Genomic DNA, 26,142 nt, shown 5'->3' with positions numbered 1-26,142 from the left:
CTATAAAGACTCCCTCCAGGTCGTCTATAAAGACTGCCTTCAGGTCGTCTATAAAGACTACCTTCAGGTCGTCTATAAAGACTACCTTCAGGTCGTCTATAAAGACTACCTAAAGGTAGTCTATAAAGACTCCCTAAAGGTCGTCTACAAAGACTCCCTCCAGGTCGTCTATAAAGACTCCCTCCAGGTCGTCTATAAAGATTTCCTCCGGGTCGTCTATAAAGATTTCCTCCGGGTCGTCTATAAAGATTTCCTCCGGGTCGTCTATGAAGATTTCCTCCGGGTCGTCTATAAACTCCCTTCAGTTCGACTATAGACTGACTCCCTTCAGTTTGTCTATAAAGATTTCCTCCGGGTCGTCTATAAAGACTTCTCCAGGTCGTCTATAAAGACTTCCTCCAGGTCGTCTATAAAGACTCCCTCCAGGTCGTCTATAAAGACTCCCTCCAGGTCGTCTATAAAGACTCCCTCCAGGTCGTCTATAAAGACTCTCTCCAGGTCGTCTAAAAAGACTCCCTCCAGGTCGTCTATAAAGACTCCCTTCAGGTCGTCTATAAAGACTACCTTCAGGTCGTCTATAAAGACTACCTTCAGGTCGTCTATAAAGACTACCTTCAGGTCGTCTATAAAGACTCCCTAAGGTCGTCTATAAAGACTCCCTCCTGGTCGTCTATAAAGTCTCCCTCCAGGTGGTCTATAAAGATTTCCTCCAGGACGTCTATAAAAACTTCTCCAGGTCGTCTATAAAGACTTCCTCCAGGTCGTTTATAAAGACTGCTTTCAGGTCGTCTATAAAGACTACCTTCAGGTCGTCTATAAAGACTCCCTAAAGGTCGACTATAAAGACTCCCTAAAGGTCGTCTATAAAGACTCCCTCCAGGTGGTCTATAAAGACTCCCTCCAGGTCGTCTATAAAGACTCCCTCCAGGTCGTCTATAAAGACTCCCTCCAGGTCGTCTATAAAGACTCCCTCCAGGTCGTCTATAAAGACTCCCTCCAGGTCGTCTATAAAGACTCCCTCCAGGTCGTCTATATAGACTCCCACCAGGTCGTCTATATAGACTCCCACCAGGTCGTCTATAAAGACTCCCTCCAGGTCGTCTATAAAGACTCCCTCCAGGTCGTCTATAAAGTCTCCCACCAGGTCGTCTATAAAGTCTCCCACCAGGTCGTCTATAAAGTCTCCCTTCAGTTTGTCTATAAAGATTTCCTCCAGGTCGTCTATAAAGACTTCTCCAGGACGTCTATAAATACTCCCCTCAGGTCGTATATAAAGACTCCCTTCAGTACGGCTATAGACTGACTCCCTTCAGGTTATCTATAAAGACTCCCTTCACCTCGTCTATAAAGACTTCTTTCAGTTTATCCATAAAGACTCCATTCAGCTCGTCTGCAAATGCTCCTTTCAGCTCATCTGCAAAGACTCCCTTCAGCTCGTCTGCAAAGGCTTCCTTCAGCACGTGTGTCTATAAAGACTTCCCCCTCGACTCGTATATAAAGACTCCCTTTCTCCTTGTTTGTAATGACTCGTATAAAATGGACTATAAAGACTCCCTTAACTCAACTATAAAGACTCCCTTAGCTTGTATATAAACACTTGCTATATCTCGACTCCTTTAGCGCGGACCACTTTCGGCTCATTTTTAAAGACTCTCTTCATTTGGTCTTTACTTACTTAATTACATTTTTTTGTTTTCTTTATTTGCAGAATGTCATTCCAACAAATCGTCCTAATGTTGAGCCAAAAAGACCACCACGACCAGTTAATGTTACATCCAATGTTAAACTATCACCCACAGTTACCAATACAATCACAGTTCAATGGTGTCCCGACTATACACGAGGCTATTGTATTGCAGTTTATTTAGTTAAGAAGTTAACATCAGCCCAGTTATTACAAAGAATGAAACAAAAGGGTGTTAAACCTGCCGATTATACCAGAGCTCTAAGTAAGTTTGCCCTATGCTTACTCATATTGTAATTTCTTATAAAAAAATTGTTTTTGCGCTTTTTAGTCAAAGAGAAATTGACTGAAGATGCTGATTGTGAAATTGCAACCACAATGTTGAAGGTGTCATTGAATTGTCCCCTGGGAAAAATGAAGATGTCAATACCATGTCGTGCATCAACATGTTCACATTTGCAGTGTTTTGATGCCAGCCTTTACCTGCAAATGAATGAACGTAAACCCACATGGAATTGTCCGGTGTGTGATAAACCTGCCGTTTATGATAATCTTGTTATTGATGGGTAATTTGCAAACGTGTTATCCTCCCTAACTGACAAAGATATTAAGTTGTTCCTTTTTCCTGTATTTTCTTTCAGCTACTTCCAAGAAGTGTTGGCATCAAATCTGCTTAAACCCGACGATACAGAAATACAATTACACAAAGATGGTTCATGGAGTACACACAGCCTGCGCAATGAAGGACAAGTGTTGGATACACCCACCAAACCAGTTGAAAAAGTTGAAGTTATTTCGGATGACATAGGTAAGATGCATATTAACGATCACGATTGTGGGACCAAAAGCGCTTAGAATGAAAGGCATTGTTTTAAAAGTTCTCAATCCGGATTAGTGCCATGTAGAAAATCGTCAGTGTTTGACGTTACTCAGTCATCTTGTAGGTATTCGGGCACACGAAACACGAGAATCCAATCTCAAAAAAGTGAAAATGATTTCAAAAACGTTCCCAGAACGAGTGGAAGTCAGAAGCCACGGAAATCTGATAACATTGGAAAATCTTTGCAACACGATTTCATTATTTCAGTAAAAACACACTAGGATCCATTAAGCTCCAATCCCTGAAACAACATTTCCCATTTTCTTCACACTAATGTGTTATGGAAGCACAAAACAATTTATAGATAATGACCCAAAACTCTTAAAAACCCAGCCGGTACCAACTAAAAGTACCGATAAGCACAATAACTTAGGAATTTAGTATCCATTTGGCCGAAACTTTGCACATGGTAAAATTTCTTCCAAATGTACTGGGTGTATGGGACATAGCTGAGTGTGGTACTCACCCTTAAAAAGTTATAAATTTTCGCTAAAGCGCCGTTTAAGGGGTATTCAAGGATCGATTACAGCGATGTGATGTTTTTCGTGGGCAAGTCCGGCAACTAAAATGGTTATTTGGGAACGTGAAGTATCGAAAGAAATGACTGGTATTGGTCCAACCTTTGTCTTAAACTTAAATCAACCTCCAAGATAAAGATTCACAAAAGTTAAGGACAGTTTCACGGTTGTTTTGAAATTATTGATGGTATTCCTTGTGATTCTGATAACGACGATATGATCTTTTTCGTGAGCAAGTCCATTCTGCTGACACAATTTGTCGTTAAGTTACCGACCAAAATAAAGCTGTCGCTAACTCCTACCGATACCGCAACACTTCATTCATAATATTGCGTATTCATTTTACCGATTTTTGTCGGTAACGACAAAAAGGTTACAGAACCCCAGTTCATAGTACACTTAGGTCCGCCACTCTCTTATTTTGTACAGTTAAAGGTTGGGGGTATTTAGCCTTTGGCAAAGCCGACTGATTATTTTTTAATTTCGTTTACATTTTTTAACGACTCACATCATCCTTTACATTGTTCCATTTACAGAATTAATAACTACCGAAGATGTTAAGCCAGTGAAACCAGCACCCACATCAGTAGCCGCCTCTGCAAATGAACAACCATCATCGACCACAAACAGTGAAACGGTAAAATTTCTATTGAAAATCCATGTCGAATGACAAAAATATTAAAATACATTATTTGTTTCAGGTGGATCTAACGCTCAGTGATTCAGATGATGATTTACCATTGGCAAAGCGTCGTCCAATTGCAAAACAAACTTCACAAGCCGGTGCAGCATCATCAACGATGAACGGTAATGGTGGTAACAATCAAAGAGGCATGTATATGCCACAAAAGAATGGTACGTTGGATTCATTTTCGTACTAAATACAAAAAAAAACAACTCGAAATAGTAAACAAATTATTTTTAAAGAAATACACACTCTCACAAAGATAAGAAGAAGGAACATAACACAAAACACTATGTCTCGTACTGACAAAAAAAGAAAATTATACCCATACAAAACAAAAATAACATAACTATGTATATGTTATAACTAATTCATACACATACGCACTATACATTTTTACCAACATCTTTGAAGAAAAAAACACAAACAAAATCATCTAGTTTTTACTCCATTCATCAAACACTATTTTCTATAGAATAGTATAAATTTTCATATACTTTATTTAGATTCCAACTAAGTTTACATTTTGAGAAAACTTTTTAAATTAGTTTGTATTTAATTTTAGTTTCTTCTAGGTCTACTTTTTTCTAAATGTAAATGTTTTTTTATTTTTAATTTTTTTGTTACTGTTTTCTTGTAACAAGCCCAGCAAGATTGCAGTGGTTAGTTAAATCGTTTTCTTTTTTATAATTTTTAAATTTCTCCAAAGAAGTTGAAATTGATGTATTTTTGTTTTATTCTTTCTTTTCTTTGCCATGTAATGGAGACAGTGTGAGCTGCAACTTTTGGAAGGTTTTTATGTTTTTCTAACGAAAAGAAAATACAGGAAAGAATATTTATTTTTCGTTAGAAAAACATAAAAACATTGGCAATTGACCATATTTTACACATTATTTTCATTACATGGAACATCATTGATTTTCGTTTTGAAAATATTTTATTGAAACAATGGGAACTCAAAACAATTATTTCTCATAGGCCTCATAGTAGGTCAATTTATATAATTCAGTGGAATTCCCTCTTCATTAGCATTGCCCAGACCTGCAATTAAAAACATGTTTTATATTGTTTTTGTACATATGTTTGTCGCCGTATTCTATGGTTGCGATTTATTTAGTTTTTATTGAATTCTCTTTTTTTAAATTTGCTACAATTTCGATGTCGAGTTTGGTCTATATTTTCCAAAAGATGTGGGTGCAAGGGGAACAAGTAACTCCTCGATATACATAGATGGATCGGCATTAAAAACTTGTTTTATAAATGAAATACATTAATGAACTGGTGGCATATGGTCTCTGCTTTTTTGTAAAGACAATATTTTTTTAATAAACAAATACAAATATTTGAAAAAAATGAAAAATCGATCAAAATTACAGTGGTTTTATTTTTGCTCTATCTAAGAAGTGCTGGGTATACATTAGTTTCGAAATGTGTCTATCTTCAGGTTGATTTAAAAGAATTCTAATTGGTCATTTGGAAGAATGATTTGTCATTTTCGACAAATCAGTGTGGTGATACATGTTATTTTTTTTTAACTTGATACTGCTTTGTCCCACATGATGACGACGCAATGTTGCATTTATGAAGTCAGCCAATATTATGAAACTTAACTTAAAGATACCGATCAAATTTAAAGGTAAGAAGATCCTCCTTATAACTATGAAATAATCTTTTGACTAAGAATCGTTACAAAAATTCAACAAATAACCAATGTCAACATAAACAACTCCCAATTTTTCACTTGAGTATTGTCATACCTCTATCGCGTTACAAAAACTCAACAAATAACCAATGTCAACATAAACAAATCCCAATTTTTCACTTGAAATGCTTAAAGTATTGCCAAACCATTATCGCAAGCTAAAATTTCAATTAAAAATTAAAAGAAGAGTGCGTTTTAAGTCGATATTTCGTCTCATTAGTGTTGTTTTCTAAATGTAAATAAAACAAAAATATTCGGGTATGTGATGAAAACCGAATAGACTCGATTTGCAGAATCGAAATGGTATATAATCGGAGTGCCGTTGATATATATAGTTTTGCTTCGCAAAAGCCCCTTATTTGAATAATATTTTTAAAATCCATTTTAAATTTCATTAAAATTTTCACCAAAATTAGAGATATACGATTTCGATTTATGCCAAAAGGAGTCGAATCGTTTTCCATCACATACCCCATTGTATAAATTATGTTTTCCGAACATTTTAATGATTGTTAGGCCATGTTTATATTATATAGCTTTTTGCAGGGTTAACCTTCTTTATGAGGATTTATTTGAAATACAAGCAATGGTATTGACATTTAAAACCCAGTGGGTTTACTAAATCCGGTTATGTATAAACGTACTATTAGGTTTTTTTTTTAATTCACAGTGAATGTTTTTACAGACCCTGTATGGAATTTGCTGCATTTTTAACTCCACTGTACATTTTTTTTATTTATTACATTTTAAAATTATACTTAAAGCTAAGAAGCACTAGCAACTATGGCTATCGGCTCCACTGTACATATATTTTATACATAGACAAATATTTGTTACTATGCCACCAGTTCATTAATCTGCAAATGTCTTAAAAACGTGGAACATCCATTCTGTGTTTTGACTCGGAGACAAATTAATTCTCTTTGCCATTTTCCTGACGAGTCCTTAAACTGCACTCTTTCCAATCTTTGTCTGGGAGGTACCCGAAAGAGTGATTCGATTAGAAAGAAATAGTACGATGTATATAACCTTTGGACCAAATCGGTTTCTTTGTTCGGGGGTTATCATACGTATTAACCAGTTTAGTTGGTGCCGTCAGGTTTTTTGGAGCTTTCGGGCCATTATCTCAGGATGTGCCCCCGAAAAAAATTGAGCCATCGTAACAGGGAATGCAAGAAGAACTTGTTGCAAAAAAATTTCAAAACAATCCGAGTCTGTACTTTTTCCAAATTGCTTGCGGTATATCGATTTTAGTCCATATTCAAATCTAATCTATGCCTGGAAGTAACACGGTGCTCTTGAAACAATTTTAAATGGAAGGTGCTTACACCTTGGAAGTTTTTTGCGGATTCTGAAACTACAATGTTTATAGATAAGAAAAATCAAAAAACAAAAAAAAAAATCGCCTGAGCGCTTTTTAAATAAATCGCGATTTAAGTTGACATATTTAGGGGTTGCTTAGGTTTTCACGATTTTGCTTAGAAACCGCAAGTCCTATCAAAATGGGAATATGAAAATTCTCTACAAGATCGACCTTTATGATATTTTCGTAGGTTTTACCATTTTTCAGATATTGAAGTTCAAATTGGGACAATGCATTGACTGTATCGCCCCCTTATAAAACAATGTCATGAAGGGTGCGCCTTAACTAACTTTTGATGAAAACCGCTTACGCAGGGGAAGTTTTTGTGAATTCTGAAACAGCCATGTTCATAGATGAGAAAAATCCAAAAACAAGAAAAAATCGCTGTAGGGATTTTTAAATAAATCGCGGTAAAAATTCACATTTTTAGGTGTTTTTAGATTTTCACGATTTTGCTTGGAAACCGCAAGTCCAATCGAAATGGTGCTAAAGAAAATGTTGTAGCTGTGAAAATTTTCTAGAGGATTGACCTTTATCATTTGTTTCCCGCCTGTACCATTTTTGAGATAAAGAAGCTCAGTTTACATTTTTAGGTTTTTTGTTAGGGTTTCGCGATTTTGCTTGAAACCGGAAAGTCTTATCGATGTGGGACCTGAGAAAATCTTGAAAATTCTCTACAAGACTGGCTTAAGTAACTTATTCTAAGTTGTACCATTTTTTAGATATATAAGTTTAAGTTGGGAATTTGCAGTCATGACATTGTTTTATAAGGGGGCGATACAGAATTGAATTTGAATTGTCCCAATTTGAACTTCTATATCTCAAAAACGGTAAAACCGACGATAATACCATAAATGTCAATCCTGTAGAGAATTTTCATAGCTACAACATTTTCTTTAGTCCCATTTTGATAGGACTTGCGGTTTCTAAGCAAAATCGTGAAAACCTAAACAACCCATAAAAATATCAACTTAAATCACGTTTTTTTTTAAAAAGCGCTCAGGCGATTTTTTTTGTTTTTTATTTTTCTCATCTATAAACATTGTAGTTTCAGAATCCGCAAAAACTTCCAAGGTGTAAGCACCTTCCATTTAAAATTTTTTCAAGAGCACCGTGGTAATATTACCATATGCAAAGTTATGACCCATCGTGTTGCAATGGTAAGCACGACGACCTTGGACTTGCACTTGGAAAGTCGGCGGTTCAATCCCTAACTGGAAGATCAAAATTTTCGGCAGTGGCAAATCCCCTCAGTATAATAATGTCGGCTTACATTTCCTGAGTATTTCAGCCATGAAAAAACTTCTCTACAAAGTGTTGTCGTAAGATACGGCGTTTGGACTCGGCAATAAAAAGTTGGCCCCACATCATTGTGCCAATATGAATCGGTGTGTACTCATTATTGATATGACAGAAGTCTCCCTTGTCCCTTCAGGGATGTTGTGGGAACATATGTATGTAAAGTTATGCCTAGACAGCGGAATCCTATACAAATGCAAATATGGTTTGGATGGTCTAAGAGAAGATCTGAGTACCACAAAATAAAACGAATTAGGCCCAGAATTTTTTGCATATCGTGCATATTTTGACATATTTGTGCATATTTGCATAAAATGAGCATATGCAAAAAATAAATACAAGGATTTGTGGTCTAAAAATCGTTGGTTAGGGGTATGAAACTTTACACCTGAAATTTGTACGCATGGGCCCACTTCATATAGCCCCCTTAGAACGGTACCTCTGGATTTCTGGTATTTAGAAGGTTGTGGCCTCAATATCCCACTGAACTGACTGAAATATGGCATTTTGTCATCGCTGTGGGTATAAAACTTTCCACCTGAAATTTGTCGGTATAGGTCCACGTCTTCATATAGCCCCCATAGAACGGTACCTCCGGATTTCTGGTATTTAGAAGGTTGTGGCCTCAATATCCCTCCGAAATGGCTGGAATTTGGTATTAAGACTTCCTTGGAAATATAGAACTTTCCACCTGAAATTTGTCAGTATAGGTCCACGTCTTCATATAGCCCCAATAGAACGGTACCTCCGGATTTCTGGTATTTAGAAGTTTGTGGCCTCAATATCACTCCGAAATGGCTGAAATTTGGTATTTAGTCTTCTTTGGGGGTATAAAACTTTCCACCTGAAATTTCTCGGTATAAGTCCATGTCTTCATATAGCCCCCATAGAAGGTTGTGGCCTCAATATCCCTCCGAAAAGGGTAAAATTTGATATTAAGTCTTCCTTGGGGGTATAAAACTTTCAACCTGAAGTTTGTTGGTATAGGTCCACGTCTTCATATAGCCCTCACAGTACGGTACCTCCCGATTTCCGGTATTTTGAAGGTTGTGGCCTCAATATCCCGCCAAAATGGCTGAAATTAAGTCTTCCTTGGGGGTAAACAACTTTCCACCTAAAAGTTGTTGGTTCATATAGCCCCCATAGAACGAGTTTGAAGGGAGTTTGAACATAAACAAAATTTAGACAAAACTTTAAATCAAATCGTTTGACCCGTTATAGAGTTATCGTACGCACCAGACAGACGGACATATATGACTAAAAAAACTCCAAATTGTCAGAAACGGATTTCATCCAAACAAACTTAGGATCTAAAACCATTATTTCAATATATGTACGTATATACCCTGTTTAGCCTAAAGGACGAGGGTACAAAAAGAAATGTTCCATGTTTGAACCAAATGCGTTATTCCTTTCAAGAGTTTCACGGTGCTCTTGAAGCAAATGAAGCGAATTTGAAATCGTAAAAGAGATTATTTAAAATTCACGTTTAAAAATTTTGGGATTCTTTATTGTTTTTCTTGGTTCTTAAGTGAGGACAGAGTAACGCCAAATCAATGGTGATGTATGTATGTATATATGAAGGTGGGTGGGGGTGGCTGAACAAGAATAAGCATAACATCTTATACTATGCTCCTTCCTCAGACCTCAGCCTAGTATCGGCAAGTGGTTTTAAATTATTTAATGGCTTATGCCGTGTATGTGAATACCTGTTGTTAAATGGAATTTCTCTGTTTTTAAAGTGTGAAAAATGTATATAAAGCTCTCTCATTTGAATCCTATTACATATAATAAAAAATTTGATTTGTTGTTGTCCCTAAATTTAGTGACATTGAAGTTACATTTATTTGTAAGAGTAGAAGGATCAATGCAGGCCACTCGGTTCATTATTGCCAGTAGTCGTTTCCATTGTTAATTGGTGACAATAATGAACGGCGACGTGTTGTGACACCTTGACTCTCCTTCTCTCACATGTAAATGTCTCATCTATGAAATTTATTTTTTACATAAATAGTTTATTTTCTTCCCATTTAGTTCCTCCCCGCATTGTTTCTGTAACTTCTTCCACTACCGTTCAACAGTTACGTTTTTTACGTGCAACTGAGAAACGAGGACGTAAAGATAATGGTGGCGATGATGTTCTAAAAAGTTGTTCTGTTATATTGAATCGGATTGAGAATATGATAAATACCAATAAAGTCATTACAACTGTTAATAATAACAACAACAATAATAATAATAATTGCACGAATTCCAAAAATTTAAATGCCCTCAATAATATACAAATTAATGAAATTACCATTAGTCGTGTTCCCAAAAAATCTTAAGCTCAAAGTTTTTTTTTTCTTTTACATGTTTGTTGTTCCTGTGTTGTTTATCTTTATATCATGCAATAGTGCAAACACACACATATATATGTAACAACTTTGTTTTTTATTGAAAAAAAAGAGTAATTATTTCATTTTCCATGTTTCGTTAAAAATGTGTTCCAAGATTTTTTTCTTTTGTATTTTATATTTTTATAATCACAACAAAGTGTTTAGGTTAATTTTTTTTTGTACTACCACAACTTGTAAATCAAACCATTGATATGTATTTATAATAAAAATTGTGTTTTATATAATTCTTTTAAATATTGAAAAAAATATCAATGTAAATCATTTCTATGTTTGGTTTTTCTCCTTCTCTCTGTTTTTTTATTGCTTGCAATTGCCACAACATCGTTCCAAATATGGAATTTTTGGATGCCTCGCGTTGTTTGTTTTTTTTTTTTTTTTTTTTTGTTTGTTCTCCTTTCTTCCAATTCTTATTGAATTCAAATGATTTCTTTGATAAAACACAATTCTTCAGAAGGTGGCGATTTGATGCCGGATCAAATTCTTATGGATTTACGTCAAAATAATACAACAATTAAAACAGGCTCCTCTACATCCTTGGCATCTGCCGGCTCATCACCATCAGCTGCTACGCGTTTAACCCATGCCGGTATTGTTACATCATCAACGCAAATTACAAATAATAATAATAATGCAGCGGATATGTAAATTCTTCAGTTTGCGTAATCACAAAAAGAGATGTAGTGTGACATTTACGGTTTAGTATATGGATAATGACGGCTGACTTCATAAATGCAACATTTGCATTGCAAATATTGACAATCTAATATGAAAACAAAGTAAAAATGTGCGTGCGGCAACACTGATATTGTCAAAAAAATTCGGGTGCTATTGAAAATAAATTTATTATATTACATACCACAAATCCGCCATTTCTAATACTTTTTATGTATTTTTCTTGTTTTCTTCGTAAACGTCAGTTGTCATAACAGTACTAAAGAAATGCCAATTGTAGTGCAGCACAAGTGGTAGCGCTGCACAAATTTGGCAATTACTGCGCAACATGACACATCTTGTTGCATTTATGAAGTCAAGACAATGTCTCGTGACGCATTATGCTGCATTTATGAAGTCAACCGGCTTTTTGTATGATTTAAAGATTTATCCATTATGTAATAAGTCATATAATCTATGGATTAAATCAAATGGGACAATTTCAAACGTAGCATAGACAAATTTGAAATCGAGTTCTCAAAATCTAAAAAATACCAAACGAACATGTCGAGACAAGAAGGCATCTTCAAGGGAAATCATTTATTTCCCCCTAGGAATTGTTCCCATGGTATATAAAAAGCGGGGAAAACTAAAAAAATGTCCAATTTATTATTGAGGCTATTCTGAACGAAAATTCCCCGTGAGTTTTTCAATTTCTCCCTTAAGTTGAAACGGCGCACAGTGGTTCAGAATGGTTTTTTCCTGGTCAAAATTCTGTAACTTTTGAACGGATAGAGATATTTTCACAATTTTTTTTTTGTTAGACAGGTAACACAATCAGCTTTCAGGCGTTCAAATTCGGTCTAGTAGTTGCAGAGAAATTAAAGTTCAAAATTAAAATTAAAATATGAGTGTTTTTGTGGTTTTTATATCTTCCTTTGTATTAAAGATAATCAAACACCAACAAATAAGCAATAAAATTACCAACAAAATTCAAAAAAAAATTAAACAAAAAATTTCGAAAAAATTTTTTTTCAAAAATTTTTAAAAAAACAAATTTACAAGAAAATTTAAATTTTTTCAAAAATTAAAAAAATACTCCTTGGGGTTTTGGCTGTTTTTGGAACCGCTCATGGTCCTATGGGCTAGGTTACTGTGTTTGTCAAATAAATTAAATTAAAAAACGTATATAACTCGTATAAAAACTCATATATGTACTTAAGAAAAAATTTAATTTGTATCAAAAAGCTGTAATTCATATGGAAACACACGGTGCTCTTGAAACAATTTTAAATGGAAGGTGCTTACTCCTCGGAAGTTTTTGCGGATTCTGAAACTACAATGTTTATAGATGAGAAAAATCAAAAAAACAAAAAAAAATCGCCGGAGCGCTTTTAAATAAATCGCGATTTAAGTTGACATTTTTAGGGGTTGTTTAGGTTTTCACGATTTTGCTTAGAAACCGCAAGTCCTATCAAAATGGGACTAAAGAAAATGTTGTAGCTATGAAAATTCTCTACAAGATTAACCTCTATGGTATTCTCGTCGGTTTCACTGTTTTTGAGATATAGAGGTTCAAATTGGGACAATTCAAATTCTATTCAATTCTGTATCGCCCCCTTATAAAACAATGTCATGACTGCAAATTTCCAACTTAAACTTATATATCTAAAAAAATGTTACAACTTAGAATAAATTACTTAAGCCAGTTTTGTAGATAATTTTCACAGCTTTAAGATTTTCTCAGGTCCCATATCGATAAGACTTACTGTACTCAAGCAAAATCGCAAAACCCTAACAAAAAAACCTAAAAATGTAAACTGAGCTTCTTTATCTCAAAAATGGTACAACCTGGGAACAAATTATAAACGCCAATCCTCTAGAGAATTTTCACAGCTACAACATTTTCTTTAGCTTCATTTCGATTGGACTTGCAGTTTCCAAGCAAAATCGTGAAAACTTAAAAAACACCTAAAAATGTGCATTTTGACCGCGATTTATATAAAAATCCCTACAGCGATTTTTTCTTGGTTTTGGATTTTTCTCATCTATGAACACTGCTGTTTTAGAATTCACAAAAACTTTCCCTGTGTAAGCGGTTTTCATCAAAAGTTAGTTAAGGCGCACCCTTCATGACATTGTATTATAAAGGGGTGATACAGTAAGTGCATTGTCCAAATTTGAACTTCTATATCTCAAAAATGGTAAAAACTATGAAAATACCATAAAGGTCGATCTTGTAGAGAATTTTCATAGCTACAACATTTTGTTTAGTCCCGTTTTAATAGGACTTGCGGTTTCTAAGAAAAATCGTGAAAACCTAAACAACACCTAAAAATGTCAACTTAAATCGCGATTTATTTAAAAAGCGCTCCGGCGATTTTTTTCGTTTTTTGATTTTTCTCATCTATGAACATTGTAGTTTCAGAATCCGCAAAAACTTCCAAGGTGTAAGCACCTTCCATTTAAAATTGTTTCAAGAGCACCGTGAACAGTATAGAAAAACACACATTTTTACCCATGTAATTTCAATAAATTGTAAAATGTGTTCAACGGACGGAACGGGACGGTTACAAAAGTATATATAGGCTGAAAAATGAGACTATCGGGCATCTTTCTGTGAGAACAGAACTTTGTTCCATGTTGTTCCACACAACTTGTAGTCCACTAAATTTGGAACTTCACAAAATGTAGTACCGGAGGAAAAATAAAATAGATCATGTTGTGTAAGACACAATCCTACCAACCTTACAAAAAAAAAAAACAATGAACGCAATATCTGTTACGGTTTGCGAGAATTAGCTACGTATTTCTCCAGAAATTTGCAAAAATTACGTATTTCCCAAAAATGGGGGCACACAACGCCCACAGCTTCCAATATTTTGACAAAATTTTTTGTTTTCCTTAGTTTCACCCCCATTATTATAAGTCTTCTTTTGTTATAGTTTCGATTTACCGTACAGATTTATAGCGTTCCGGTTAACTTAAAGTTGAAAGTGATGATTGAATTTCAAGGAGGAGCTCCTTGTCATTAAACTTTAATGTGAAAATTATATTCTTAATGCCTCCAAATTAGTTTATTTTGCATTTTCAAATCCATCAGATAGTAAAAGAACACATGTAATAATGGCCCTCAATATGTTAACTATCGAATCCCATTTAGAAATTAAATATCTTTGACAAAACAAAATTTTGATTTTTGGCCACGAAAATCGATTCCAGAACCATTGTGCGACGGCAAAACAAAACTCACGGGGAATTTTTATTCAGAATAACCCCCTATATATTTATAATTTATTTTAACCGTTTTTTATGGGTAACCCAAAAAAGAGTTACATAATACCATTGATGTTTAGGTGTGACGATACTCGGTTTAGGCATATTAAGGTCTTGATTGATAAGTCAATGTAATAATTTATTGCTTTATTTACTTTTTTATTGGATTAAATGCATTTCCATGATTTAAATTATAGTCTACAAAACCATACATATATTTTATTGATCCTTCCTGTAGATTGTATTCTAAAAATTGTATTGAATTGTAATACTTTTTATGCCAACATTTCCTGTGCTAATGTTGTGGTTGTTGAAGGCAACGATGGATGGGGGAGGTGGTCTTCTTTTGTACTGCCTGCGCAACTGTGTGATTGTTATTCAAGCCTGTCTGATAGGCTCGTTGATCCAGAGGTTCTAGCTTGTACCTTTGGACCTCCCTCTTCTAACGTTCCTGCGAGGGGGAAGCCTGTCCACTATATCGTTTCAGGGATGCTCCACCCAATCAGATACTGCACGAAAACAACTTGTTGTGCTGATGTGACCGGTAAAATCTTCGTTTCCTCATATAGATGGTCCACTTGTGTCATGAGAAGGCACTCTGTGCAGTCCTTCTCAGTGCGACATTTTGGTACCTTTGAATATTCTTCCACTGCGCAGCGCTAACATTTGCATACCACACACGGGCGCAGCACTGCTAACCACAGACCGGCCTATTGCTTTATAAGAGGTCAACAAGGTTTCTTTGTCGGTACCAAAAAAATATACTTCTTTAGTGGGATTTTGTAACATTTTTGCCGTTAGCGACAAATATCGGTAAAAATAAAAATGTAAAATTATGAATGAAAAGTTGAAATAAAAGTTGGCAAAATTTGCGGTATTAATAGGGGTTAGCGACAACTTTATGTTGGTCGTTGATCAATGCGAATAAAAATTTCGGCATAAATTGAATACTCTACCAGCTGGCGGAAAAATCTGAAATGTATACCACAGGTAGATCTTTACGTCCTGATTACAAAAATATAAAGTTTGTTGTGGGGGGGGGGGGGGGGGAAGGCCATACTTCCCGAGATATGGGCCTCTGAAGTTTCCAAAATTCCCTTGTTAAAGTAAGAAACAAATTTAAATTAAAAAGAATGTTGATCCCGTACGCTAAATTGGCTCCTTTCCATAGGAGAAAGTTTTAGATCCCCCGCCTAATTAGAAAAAACTTACAATTTAAAAAAAAATCAGATTTTTCCGCCAGCTGTTAGAGTATTCAATTTGTTCCAAAATTTCCAATTATCGATAATTGTTGTTGCTGTAGCCCCTGCAGGTTTTCCACGTATGTATGTTCGAGGGAAGAAAGAAAATAAAGACAAAGAAAAATTTAAGGTTAAAAATAAGACATTTTACATATCCACATCCAATCCAAGGAATATTGCTGCTTGGATTGGATGTGTCCAAAGCGATTCAGGTGTCAGTGTTGTGTTTTTTTTTTGTGGGCACATGAAAAGATGCCTAGTGATGTGCGGAGACTGTCCACAATCTGGGCATTCGTTTTCTCCCAGCAAACCAAATGTCTGATGTCCGACACATCTGAACAATTTCGGAAGCAAAGTCGTTCAGATTTCGTTCCGATTTCTAAACGATTTTTCGGATAGGAAATAGTTCAGATTTTGTATCGATTTCGTTTCGATTTCGGAACGAATGTCGGAATGAAGTTTTCTATCCGAATTTCCCAAGGATTTTATTCAGATTTCGTTACGAAATCGGACCGAAATCGATCCGATGTCGCTAAGACATTTCGTTCCGAAATTATGTCAACCACTGCATACAACTTTCGTTAAGATATCGTTACGATTTCGGATCAGATATCGGACGTATCGTCCGAATTTTGTTCCGATTTAGTTACGATGTCGGTACGATTGGTTTGCTGGGCTACTTCAGGGTTTATGAGACATCGAGGTAACTATTTAGGTACCTCTATAGTCCAGACCTGAGCTGTGCTAGAATGCATCTGGTCTATCGTGGTAGCTTAGTTTCCTCTTCGCTGATTGGAGGAGGTCTGCTGCCTAAGACGACACTATAGGTGTATGCTTATATAGCTTCTTGCACAGCATTTGTGTGAGCTAGGTTTATTGCTCGTTTTATTTCTGCCTCATTGGGTGTGTTCAGTGGGGGAATGGTGTGCTTGTCCCTCCTGAAGTCCCACCTGATTGGTGTGTCCCTTTCTCAGGGGGGATTTATGAATGTGAGGTGATTAGGGTTATCATGAACGGTAATTCCCCGTGAATTTTTTCACTTCCTTAAGTTGCAAAGGGGGAAAAACAAAACTCAAGGGGAAATTTCATTCATGATAACCCCCGATTTGGTTTGGGTGGTTTGGGGAGAGACACTTCAGTTGGTGTTGTTGAGGAGTTTTGAATGTCTTTTGACATTCAGCATCTGGCATTCATGACGCAGATGGTCTTCGGCGTTTTAGAGTGACATCCCGTTGCCAATCTGAGGGCAGTGTTTTGTGTTATTTGGAGGTTATCCCACTGAGTGTCACTAATATTGGGGGTCCAGACTGGGGCCGCGTAGTCAAGTAGTGGACGGCCTATAGCTTTATAGGTTGTTACAATGGTTTCTTTTTCTTTACCCCATGTGCTTCCAGTTAAGGATTTGAGGATTTTGTTCCTGTTGTTGACGTTGTAGCAGCATAGAAACCTACGTAGAAGCATTGGTTTAATGCTGGGTTGGCAGCCGCTGTCCGAAACACTACGGTTTCGGGTCAATCCGGTAGGAAAGAAACCGCTGCCGTGGAATTGATCGATAATTGTCGGCAATTATACTGATATACGCACTACGTTATACGCAATATCTTCGGTTAGTTAGTGGTAGGAATCAGACACCATAGACCAATATGTTCAGGGGGAGATCTTCATTTCAGTCGTCCTGGTGGTGAATAGTGAGTGTGGCAATAGATTTAGCGGCGGCTCTCAACGTGTACATAAGCCAAAATGTGTCAACTTTGTGGTGGAGGGAGGGTGGGTAACAGAAGGAATGGACCAATTCTCCATATTCGAATCTGCTATAAATTTGGAAGAAATATTACTATTTGGAAAGTTTGGAACAAATCGGTAGACAGCGGAATCCTTTGCAAAAAATGCATATATGGTTAGGACGGTGGTAGAGAAAATCTGATTAGACAGAAACTCGTTTTATCACAAAATAAAACGAATTAGGCCCAGAAATTTTTGCATATTTTGCATATTTTGACATATTTGCATAAAATAAGCATATGCAAAAATATGTACAAGGATTTGTGGGGTATAAAACTTTCCACCTTAAATTTCTCGGTATAGGTTCACGTCTTCATATAGTCCCCATAGAACTGTACCTCCCGATTACCGGTATTTCGAAGGTTGTGGCCTCAATATCCCGCCAAAATGGCTGAAATTTTGTATTAAGTCTTCCTTGGGGGTAAACAACTTTCCACCTAAAATTTGTCGGTTTAGGTTCAGGCCTTCATATAGCCCCCATAGCACGGTACCTCCCGATTTCCGGTATTTTGAAGGTTGGGGCTGTGGTTATAAATTTTTCTATTTTATTGACTTGTCTGAAAAGAATTTTAAACAGAAAATATTGTACATACAAACATTTTTGAACCTATTATTGAAATATTTGTTGCATAAGAAAATATGTAAAATGCATAAATTTTGCATTTTGCATATGCAAAAATATTGCATTTTGCATAATTTTGCATATGTCATATGTTTCGATTGCAATTTAGTCAGAAGTCAAAAATATGTCCAGTTCCAAAATTTTACATGAATCGGACCACAAAAAGGGGTTGCATAAAATTCCGCTGTTTACAAATCGGGTATATCAGTAATTTATCTCTGAAATTATGGACTTGACACCGAAAAAATTATACCGTCACGAGGATTTGCTGCTGCTGCAAATAAAACTGCACTTTTACTATGAGGGGTGCTAAAAAAACCTTCTGGCCTAGGCAAGTCACAGTGTCGCCAGGTGTCATTTGACTTTTTTTTGGAAAGTTTGACTGTTTTTAGCCTAAGCGTACTCAGGCAGTTTGACATATGACCATGTGTTGGGTTGTTTACAGTGGCTTGATTGAGACATCTCCAAACATGGTTTTTGAACGCCATTACAACATTTTCTGGCGACAAAAATCGCTGAACACACGCCTTTTTTTCTTGATTTGCTGGAATCAAATGAAGTCATTGGATCCCCAGTCGGGGCTGTACGGCGTATGACCCATCAATTCCACGTTTTGTCCGGTCAAACAGGCGCTGGTTTGAATCGATGTGTGAGAGCTCGCATTGTCATGATGCACAACAATTCCTCTTCTCTTGTTCGTTTTTCGAATTTCTCAGGAGACTTCAGGCAAACATATTGTAGTGTAACGCTCAGAATTAACCGTCCTTTATTTTACAAGCCGTAGAGTCGCCGCCACACGGTCTGTATTGCCGAAGAGACAGGCGAACATTTGCTTCGAAGGTCTATTTCCATGAACAACTCTGATTGGATTTGGCTCGCTTTCGGAGACCCAAACGGTCGATTCCTGTTTTGTTTCGGGCTTCTAAGCATAAATCCAAGATTCGTCATCTTTGACGATCTTATAAATGCCTTTTGAAGCACCGCGATTGTTTTTATGCACAATTTCTTTGCACTAATCCACGAGATCCGTTTTTTTGAGCGATTGCCCAATTTTGCTGAATCTAGCGAGAAAAATCCATTTTTGTGGTCAGGTGTTCATGCAATATCGGATGTTAGTTGGTGGCATAAATACCCAAGGATATCTCTATATGACGGTTTTTAACATGGCGACCTTGGATTATCCGTTCACGCACGGCTTAATTTTTTTCTGGCACAACGGCCGTTTTTGGGTGACCTTCACGACCTTCGTTTTTTTAGAGATTGTCCGCCACGATTGAATTCATTGAACCAGTTTTTAATAGTCCTATAGGATGGTCCTTTATCGACATACAAAGATTTAGTTTGATCGACTCTTGCCGTGATTATCCACGTCGAAAGTTGTGAAAAATTTTCGGACGAAAATGTTCACAAGTAAATTCAATTTTTTTCGCAAAGTAATTTTTTCAGGTCACTGTAAAGAACCCAACACATGGTCATATATCAAACTGACCTGAGTACGCTTAGAACGCATCTTCGAAAAATTGATATGTATGTCATATGGAGGCAGAGCTATGGATGCCTAAATTATTACGAATATAGAATTAGTTACAAAAACGGGGAATAAAAACTACAAAGCATCTGACGATTCTGATGTCAGGCTAAGTGTGGTAACTTTCTCAAAACTTAATTTTAATTAATGTATGTTCCATAAATTAATCGAACGAACAATCATCACTGAGCCTTATCAGGTCAAGATGAAGTTAACATAGTCTCATGCTTTGTTATATTATTCTCCAAACAATCGCTTCAGGTTTTTGTTCGTGGTGAAAGGGATTATAGGGGTCCGTACTTGTCCACTTTCAGAATGTTGTTCTTTGATTTGACACATTCAAGTATATTATTTATTGTTATGGTTTGACCAAGTTGAACATGTTTTATTTATGGCATGTTTCACTAAGACGATTCGAATAAAAATTTGTTCGAACTACTAAAAAAATTCTGTTTTTTGAAAAATATTTGAATTGTTTTTATTTTCAATCAAACAAATATAACCTACAACAACAGGAGTTTGGTAGTAATTCGAACGAATTTGAATTCGAATCGTCTTAGAGAAACAGGCCATTAATCCTATATATTCTAATTCTATATTAGTCTTATGCCAGACTATGAAAAATTTCATTAGAAAATTCTTTGTTATTCTCTTTTAAATTTTCATAAACACAAAGAATAATTTCAGATTACAGAACCTTGTGTACAGAGTTTCACCCCCTTCACATCTCTTACTAATAAACTAATTTTCATGTTAATGAAAATTTTCATAGTCTGGCATAAGACTTATATGTATGTATGTTTCACTGAACTCTCAACAGAATTTAAAATCAAAATTTCAATTGTATCTTGATTTATCCCTGAGTATCGAATAATTCAAATGCCTTGACGGAATACATATTCTCTCGTTATCACTTAACAATGTTCTCCATTCTTTATTGTTATTTTTTTATATTGACTTCCTTGGTGTTAATAAAAAATACAACATAAAGTAAAGAAATCATTTCATTATCTTGATTTATTTATCTAAGTAAAGCAAAAATATTTTTTTCTCTTTTATTTTTTTTTTTTCAATATTTTTTCTTACAATTTTCAGTGTATTTCACTTTTTTGTTTTCTTTTTATTTTATTTAAAATTCTTTTTTCTTTGAAAAAAAAACTAAACTTTAGGTAAGCGAACCACTCTGCTACATTATTTTATAAGAAAAAATAAAAAACCTGAATCATAATTACAACAAAATCCTAAGCTAAAAAATAAATATAAGAAAAAAAAATTAACAAACATGAAAAAAGGAAAATTATTACAAAGAAAAAAAAATGATATAATTTAGAATAAAAACAAAAACACATAAAAATGGCTATTTAATATAAATGAATATTATATATCAATAAATATAAAAATACTGCTACAGTATAAGAATATAATTAAAAATGTAAATAAACCAAAAAAAAAACTATTTTATTGTTCTTAGTTTTAATATTATGCAAAACAAAAGCATACATACATAGATGACACAATTTTTTAAAATACAAAACACAATATTATTAGCAAAAAAAAAAAAGAAACAAGATTTTTTTTATTTTTTGTGAATATAAAAACGTACTAAAAATATAAGTTATATGAAAAAAAAAACAAATGAAATATATATTAACATATTGTAAAGAAAAAACAAAAAAACACATTAAAACAATCTACCAAAAAACTGTTGTTTTATTTCTCAGTTAAACAAAATAGGCAAGGTACACTCAAAGAGGTTCTAAGAAAATACAAATTTAATCCAAGGTAATGAAATGGTTTCTTTGCTTTTTTCTCAACACCTACATGTCCTTTTATTTTCGTGTCGACAACTTATCAAATCGATCAAATCAAATGCCATAATTAGGTACCTGGTTCCTCTGTGTCCAAATTAAAAAAATCTGCAATTCGAAATGGGTGTATCCATAAAGAATTAGGCGACAGGTTTTGGTTTTAGCTGGGCAATCAAACAAAGTAAAAGTGTTTTATTATTATGTTTGTATGTTCGTTCTCCAGTTAAATCTGGATCTGGGTCTATCTCCAGTTCCAGGAAGTTGGCTACTTCGATGGGATGTAACCACAGATCCACTGGAGTCAGATGAGTAGGCTTGGCATGGCAGTTGAATAGGTGCTTAGTGCGGGCCCATGCCGCATACTGGGCAGATGTCTTGCACGGTGCGATCGATTCCCGCCCAATAGGAATTTAGGCGACTGCAATATCCCGAGCGTAATTGAGCCAAAACTACTCTGGTTTGTCGTGGCAGCTGACGCTCTTCAGCTGCGATAGATGTGGGAAGTACTCCGATGACTGCGTTCACACAATAATTGCTTATGGTCTTAGCAACTGTGTCCGTGTGAATGCTGTTCAAACCTGTCTGATATGCCTGTTGATCTAGAGGTTCTCTCCTATATTGTTGGACCGCCGTCTCAGAGCATGAATATCCTTCTTCATATGCCTGGGTGTATCGGTGGCCAGCAGATGGTGATTGGGATGGCTCTCACGGTAACACCCGAGCAAGTAATGCAACGATAGCATCTCATTATGTTGTCGTACTGGAAGAATGTTTGCCTCCACGTGTAGATGGTCCAGTGTAGATTTGAGGAGGCACCCCAGGGGGGTTACTCTCTATTGCGATGCGTAAGAAAAATGCCATGCGTAAGGAAATTAAAAGCGTCTCTATTGCGTTTTCGTATCTCCTTTCTAAAGTATTTTTGTTCATTTTTTCTTTCTGACACCGCCACAATATGTAGTACAAAAGCCAATATAAAAATCGTGCGTTAACGCAAATATCTTGCGTTAACAAAATACTAAACGCAATACAGAGTAACCCCCCTGTTGCTGTTCTCAGGGTGGCGTTCTGACAAATTTGAATCTTATCCCACTGCGTGTCACATAAATTCGGGGAAAAAACAGGCGCCGCATAGCTTACCACAGACCGACCTATCGCTTTATACGTGGTCCACAAAGTTTCTTTATCTGCACCCCAAGTGCTGCCGGCTAGGGACTTGACGACCTTGTTCCTACATTTCAGTTTATCGCAGATAGCTGTGGCATGAGCGGACGACGTAAAAGTGGTGTCGAATGTGACCCCTAGAATTTTGGGGCAGTTTTCTGCTACCATCGACCCTGATATTCAACTCTTTTCTATACTGCGCCGTCCATGTGGTAAACAGAGTGGCGGATATCTGCATATTCCTCACGTGGAAAAAGGTGGTAAGATCGGTAAAATAGTTGTTCAGTCTCTCACAGCTGTCATCAGGATAGGTACCCGACGCCAGGATCGTACGATCATCCGCATACGTTACGATCTCAATGCCGTCTGGAGGGGGCGGAATACAGGAGAGGTAGAAGTTAAACAGTTCCGGAGATATCAACCCTCCTTGGGGAACTCCCTGTTTCACTCTACGGGGCTTGGATTTCTTGTTCCTGAATTCCACATACTACTGGCGACCACACATATAGTTGATTATCCAACGTTTCAGACTTGGCCGGAGGGTTGTCTGCTCGATGTCCTCGAACAGCGTGGAGTGCTTGACAGTATCAAAGGAGTCCTCGACAAATATGTGTGGAGATGACGTGCAGCGCTGTTGTCGTGCTGTGCTGCTTACGGAATCCATGCTGATGATCGGCAACTTGATAGCTATTTCTAATGCTGGGGAGGACTAAGGCCTCTAGGGTCTTCGCTACAGGTGACAAAAGAGAAATCGGCCTGTACGGTTCAACTTTGCTGGCATCCTTGCCTGGCTTCAGTAGAGCGGGACCACTCTGCCCATTTTCCAGACTTCGGGAACAATAAGGGTGGCTAGCGACAGGTTGAGAGATTTAATGAGATACTCCACTCCCGGCTCATGCATCTGTTTCAACATTACCATGGAAATTCCGTCAGGGCCCAACGCTTGGGATGACTTAGCGTTCCTGATGGCGTTCGCAACATCATCCATTGTAAACTGTGGTGGTTCATCCTCGGCAGGAAGAGATCTAATGCGACGTAACACTCTTCTCTTTGCCCTGTCACTCTCGGGGTGCTCAACAAACAGTCAATTGAAGTAACTTGCACATCTCTTCGGGTCAGTCAACGTAACGTCGCCAAACGTGACTGAGGTCCTGTCATAACTCCTTTCGGGGTTCGAGAGTGACTTAACCGTTGTCCACAATTCACATATTCCGGCTCCGATGTTGCAACTCTTTAAATGATTTAACCATTTGTTCCGCTTATGTTCGCCGACCAGCCTGTTAACTTCCAGTGTCAGCTCCCTGACTCTGGGGTCGTCGGGGTTGGTTCGACGAAGCTAATCCCGTCTCCTCTGCTGGGAAATTTGGTCTTACTTCGGATATTCGACCAGCAGGTATATGGCGAGCGTCTGTAGCACAGATGATGTCTCGGAACGTCTTTTCCGCTACACGAACATCAGAAGGATTGGGCAGTTCTCTGAAGCGGTGATTGAACTCTCTGAAACTCGGCCAATCAGCTTTCCTGTGATTGACCAATGTGCAGCGTTCAGAGGTGATGAAATCGGGTGGTCTGCTAATGGAGACAATTATGGGGAGATGGTCTGATCCACGGGAAATGACGGGTTGCCAGGTGACGTCATTTGTCAGACCAGGTGACACGATGGTTATGTCTGGCGAACTGGACACGCTCCTTTAATTCTGGTAGGGGCGTCCTCATTGACCGTGCAAAACGTAGAGCTATCAATCTGCTCAGCCAGCGCTATACCTCTCTGGTCGTTCCGAGGGCCGAATGCCACATCTCATGATGCGCATTAAAGTCCCCCAGGACCAGACGATTATGTCCTTCCAAAAGCGGGCTATTGTCAGGCTTATAATCTGAGATACAGCTATTTCTCGGCGTGATGTATACGTTGAGCAACTCTATCTCGGCAGTTCCACACCTGACTGCTACTCCCATACATTCCATGTACGGGTCGTTAGAGGCAGGCTCAAGCGAGATAGGTCTGTTTTGGACAGACTGGTGCAAAAGGAAAGCTAATCCCCCACCTCTACATCTGGTGCGATCCTTGCTTATTACGTTGTAACCATCACAACGTACTGAGCTCTAGAGTAATATCTCCTTATTATTGCCCTACGTGATGTCCTACATGATTTTGTGTAGTTTTTTCGTTTCTGGACTATGGTCTTCAGAACTGATGCATGTTTGAAGATTGCCAGCAGGCTGTCGAAGGTAATTCCTCCCTGTATCTTTGGATTTTAGACAGTTGGAATTGTCCTGTCTCCGATTTGGAATCGATTATGGGTGGCAACTCCAGTGTTCATGACCAGGAGACTTCGAACGGTGGGTGAACACACCACAACATCTCTGACAACGTTCTGCCAAGTCGAGCCGACGAAACTGCTTCTTTTGGCCAAAGGTTTAAAATGGCTTCAACGAGAACCAACCAATGCGCCTTAGCGTGGCAAACTCTCCTCTCTCGCTCTTATATCTAAAACATCCTTTTCATTAGTTGTGTCTTTTTACTTTTTCAGTAATAATTATTCAGTAACTTCTTTTCAGAGAGTAAGAGAGATTTTGCTCTTTGATACAAAAATAGAGAAAAAAGTAAAAAGACAGCATTTAGCAAACTTTAGCAAGATAACAGTTGATAACCAAAATAAAAACATTGGCGCCAATGCGTGAACGAAAAAATAACTCCAAAGCAATGAAGAAGTTCTTCAATTTTAAGCAAAATAAATAAAAAATAATGAATATATTAATAAAATAATCAATAAATAAACCTGAGTCGTAATATTTATAGTATTTTTCCATTAAAAAAATGATAAACATTAAGCAGCCGACCATTAGCAGATGATTAAAAAACAGCTGATCGAACTTGCTAAATGTTGCTGTGAAAAATTCTTTCAGCAACTTTTAGCAATTTCTCAGCAAACAACTGTCAACATTTTTCTCTCACTTCGCTCTCTTTAGTAACATTTCGTAATAATTATTACAAATTATCACGTAAAAAGACACACCTAATGACTTCTCTACCATTAATACTCTTTTACTCCATTACTTTGTCTACTTCTTTCCTTGACATCTATTCTTCTTTTACAGGTAATATACATTTCTTCTCTTTCCAACCCCCTACAGGATGAACACAATGGACCATAAGGTCTCCGAGTGAAGTGGCTGTCCAATATGACAGTCCAAAATTTGGCCTTCGCAATATTTTGTCCAAACTTAGTTTAAGTTCGAATATGGGCCATATCAGTCCACTCCTTCCGGTACCTCCCCCACAAAAGTTCGAAAATGTTCGGAAAATTTATGCGCACGATAACTCTTGAAGGAAGTAACAAATTTGGTCCATACTTTGCACATCGTAAAACTTCTACAAGATTTAGATGAGGTTCTAATATGGACTCAATCGGTTCACTCCTTCGGGTACCTCCCACACAAAATTTCGGAAAAGTTCAGTTTAGGACCTGCTCTCGAGTCACTTTGGTTTTCGTTGCAGCAACCTGTATTCACTGTCCCCCATACGAAGGTACCAGTTTCATC

General features: G+C 36.8%; 1 protein-coding gene across 7 annotated transcripts in view; it reads left to right on the top strand.

The window, feature by feature from the left end:
• The window catches only part of Su(var)2-10 (E3 SUMO-protein ligase Su(var)2-10), a 51,391-nt gene that overhangs the window by 22,350 nt on the left and 2,899 nt on the right, over positions 1-26,142 (top strand). Inside the window, exons 4-9 of one of the 7 annotated variants that reach the window (XM_073955980.1) lie at positions 1,709-1,949; positions 2,016-2,250; positions 2,326-2,492; positions 3,619-3,719; positions 3,784-3,937; positions 20,800-20,973. In XM_073955980.1, coding sequence (XP_073812081.1) covers positions 1,709-1,949; positions 2,016-2,250; positions 2,326-2,492; positions 3,619-3,719; positions 3,784-3,937; positions 20,800-20,858 — 957 coding nt within the window. In that variant the 3' untranslated portion in view covers positions 20,859-20,973. Of the gene's footprint in view, positions 1-1,708; positions 1,950-2,015; positions 2,251-2,325; positions 2,493-3,618; positions 3,720-3,783; positions 3,938-4,955; positions 5,138-10,165; positions 12,239-20,725; positions 20,974-26,142 lie in introns of those variants that run through there. The other 6 variants (XM_073955981.1, XM_073955978.1, XM_073955982.1 and 3 more) reach the window with 6 other exon arrangements.

This window comes from Musca autumnalis, unplaced genomic scaffold (genome assembly GCF_047663935.1).
Source record: "Musca autumnalis isolate F117 unplaced genomic scaffold, ASM4766393v1 scaffold_5, whole genome shotgun sequence".
Classification (NCBI taxonomy): domain Eukaryota; kingdom Metazoa; phylum Arthropoda; class Insecta; order Diptera; family Muscidae; genus Musca; species Musca autumnalis.
Note: the sequence above shows the minus strand (reverse complement) of the source record. Positions and strands in the feature narration are given on the sequence as shown.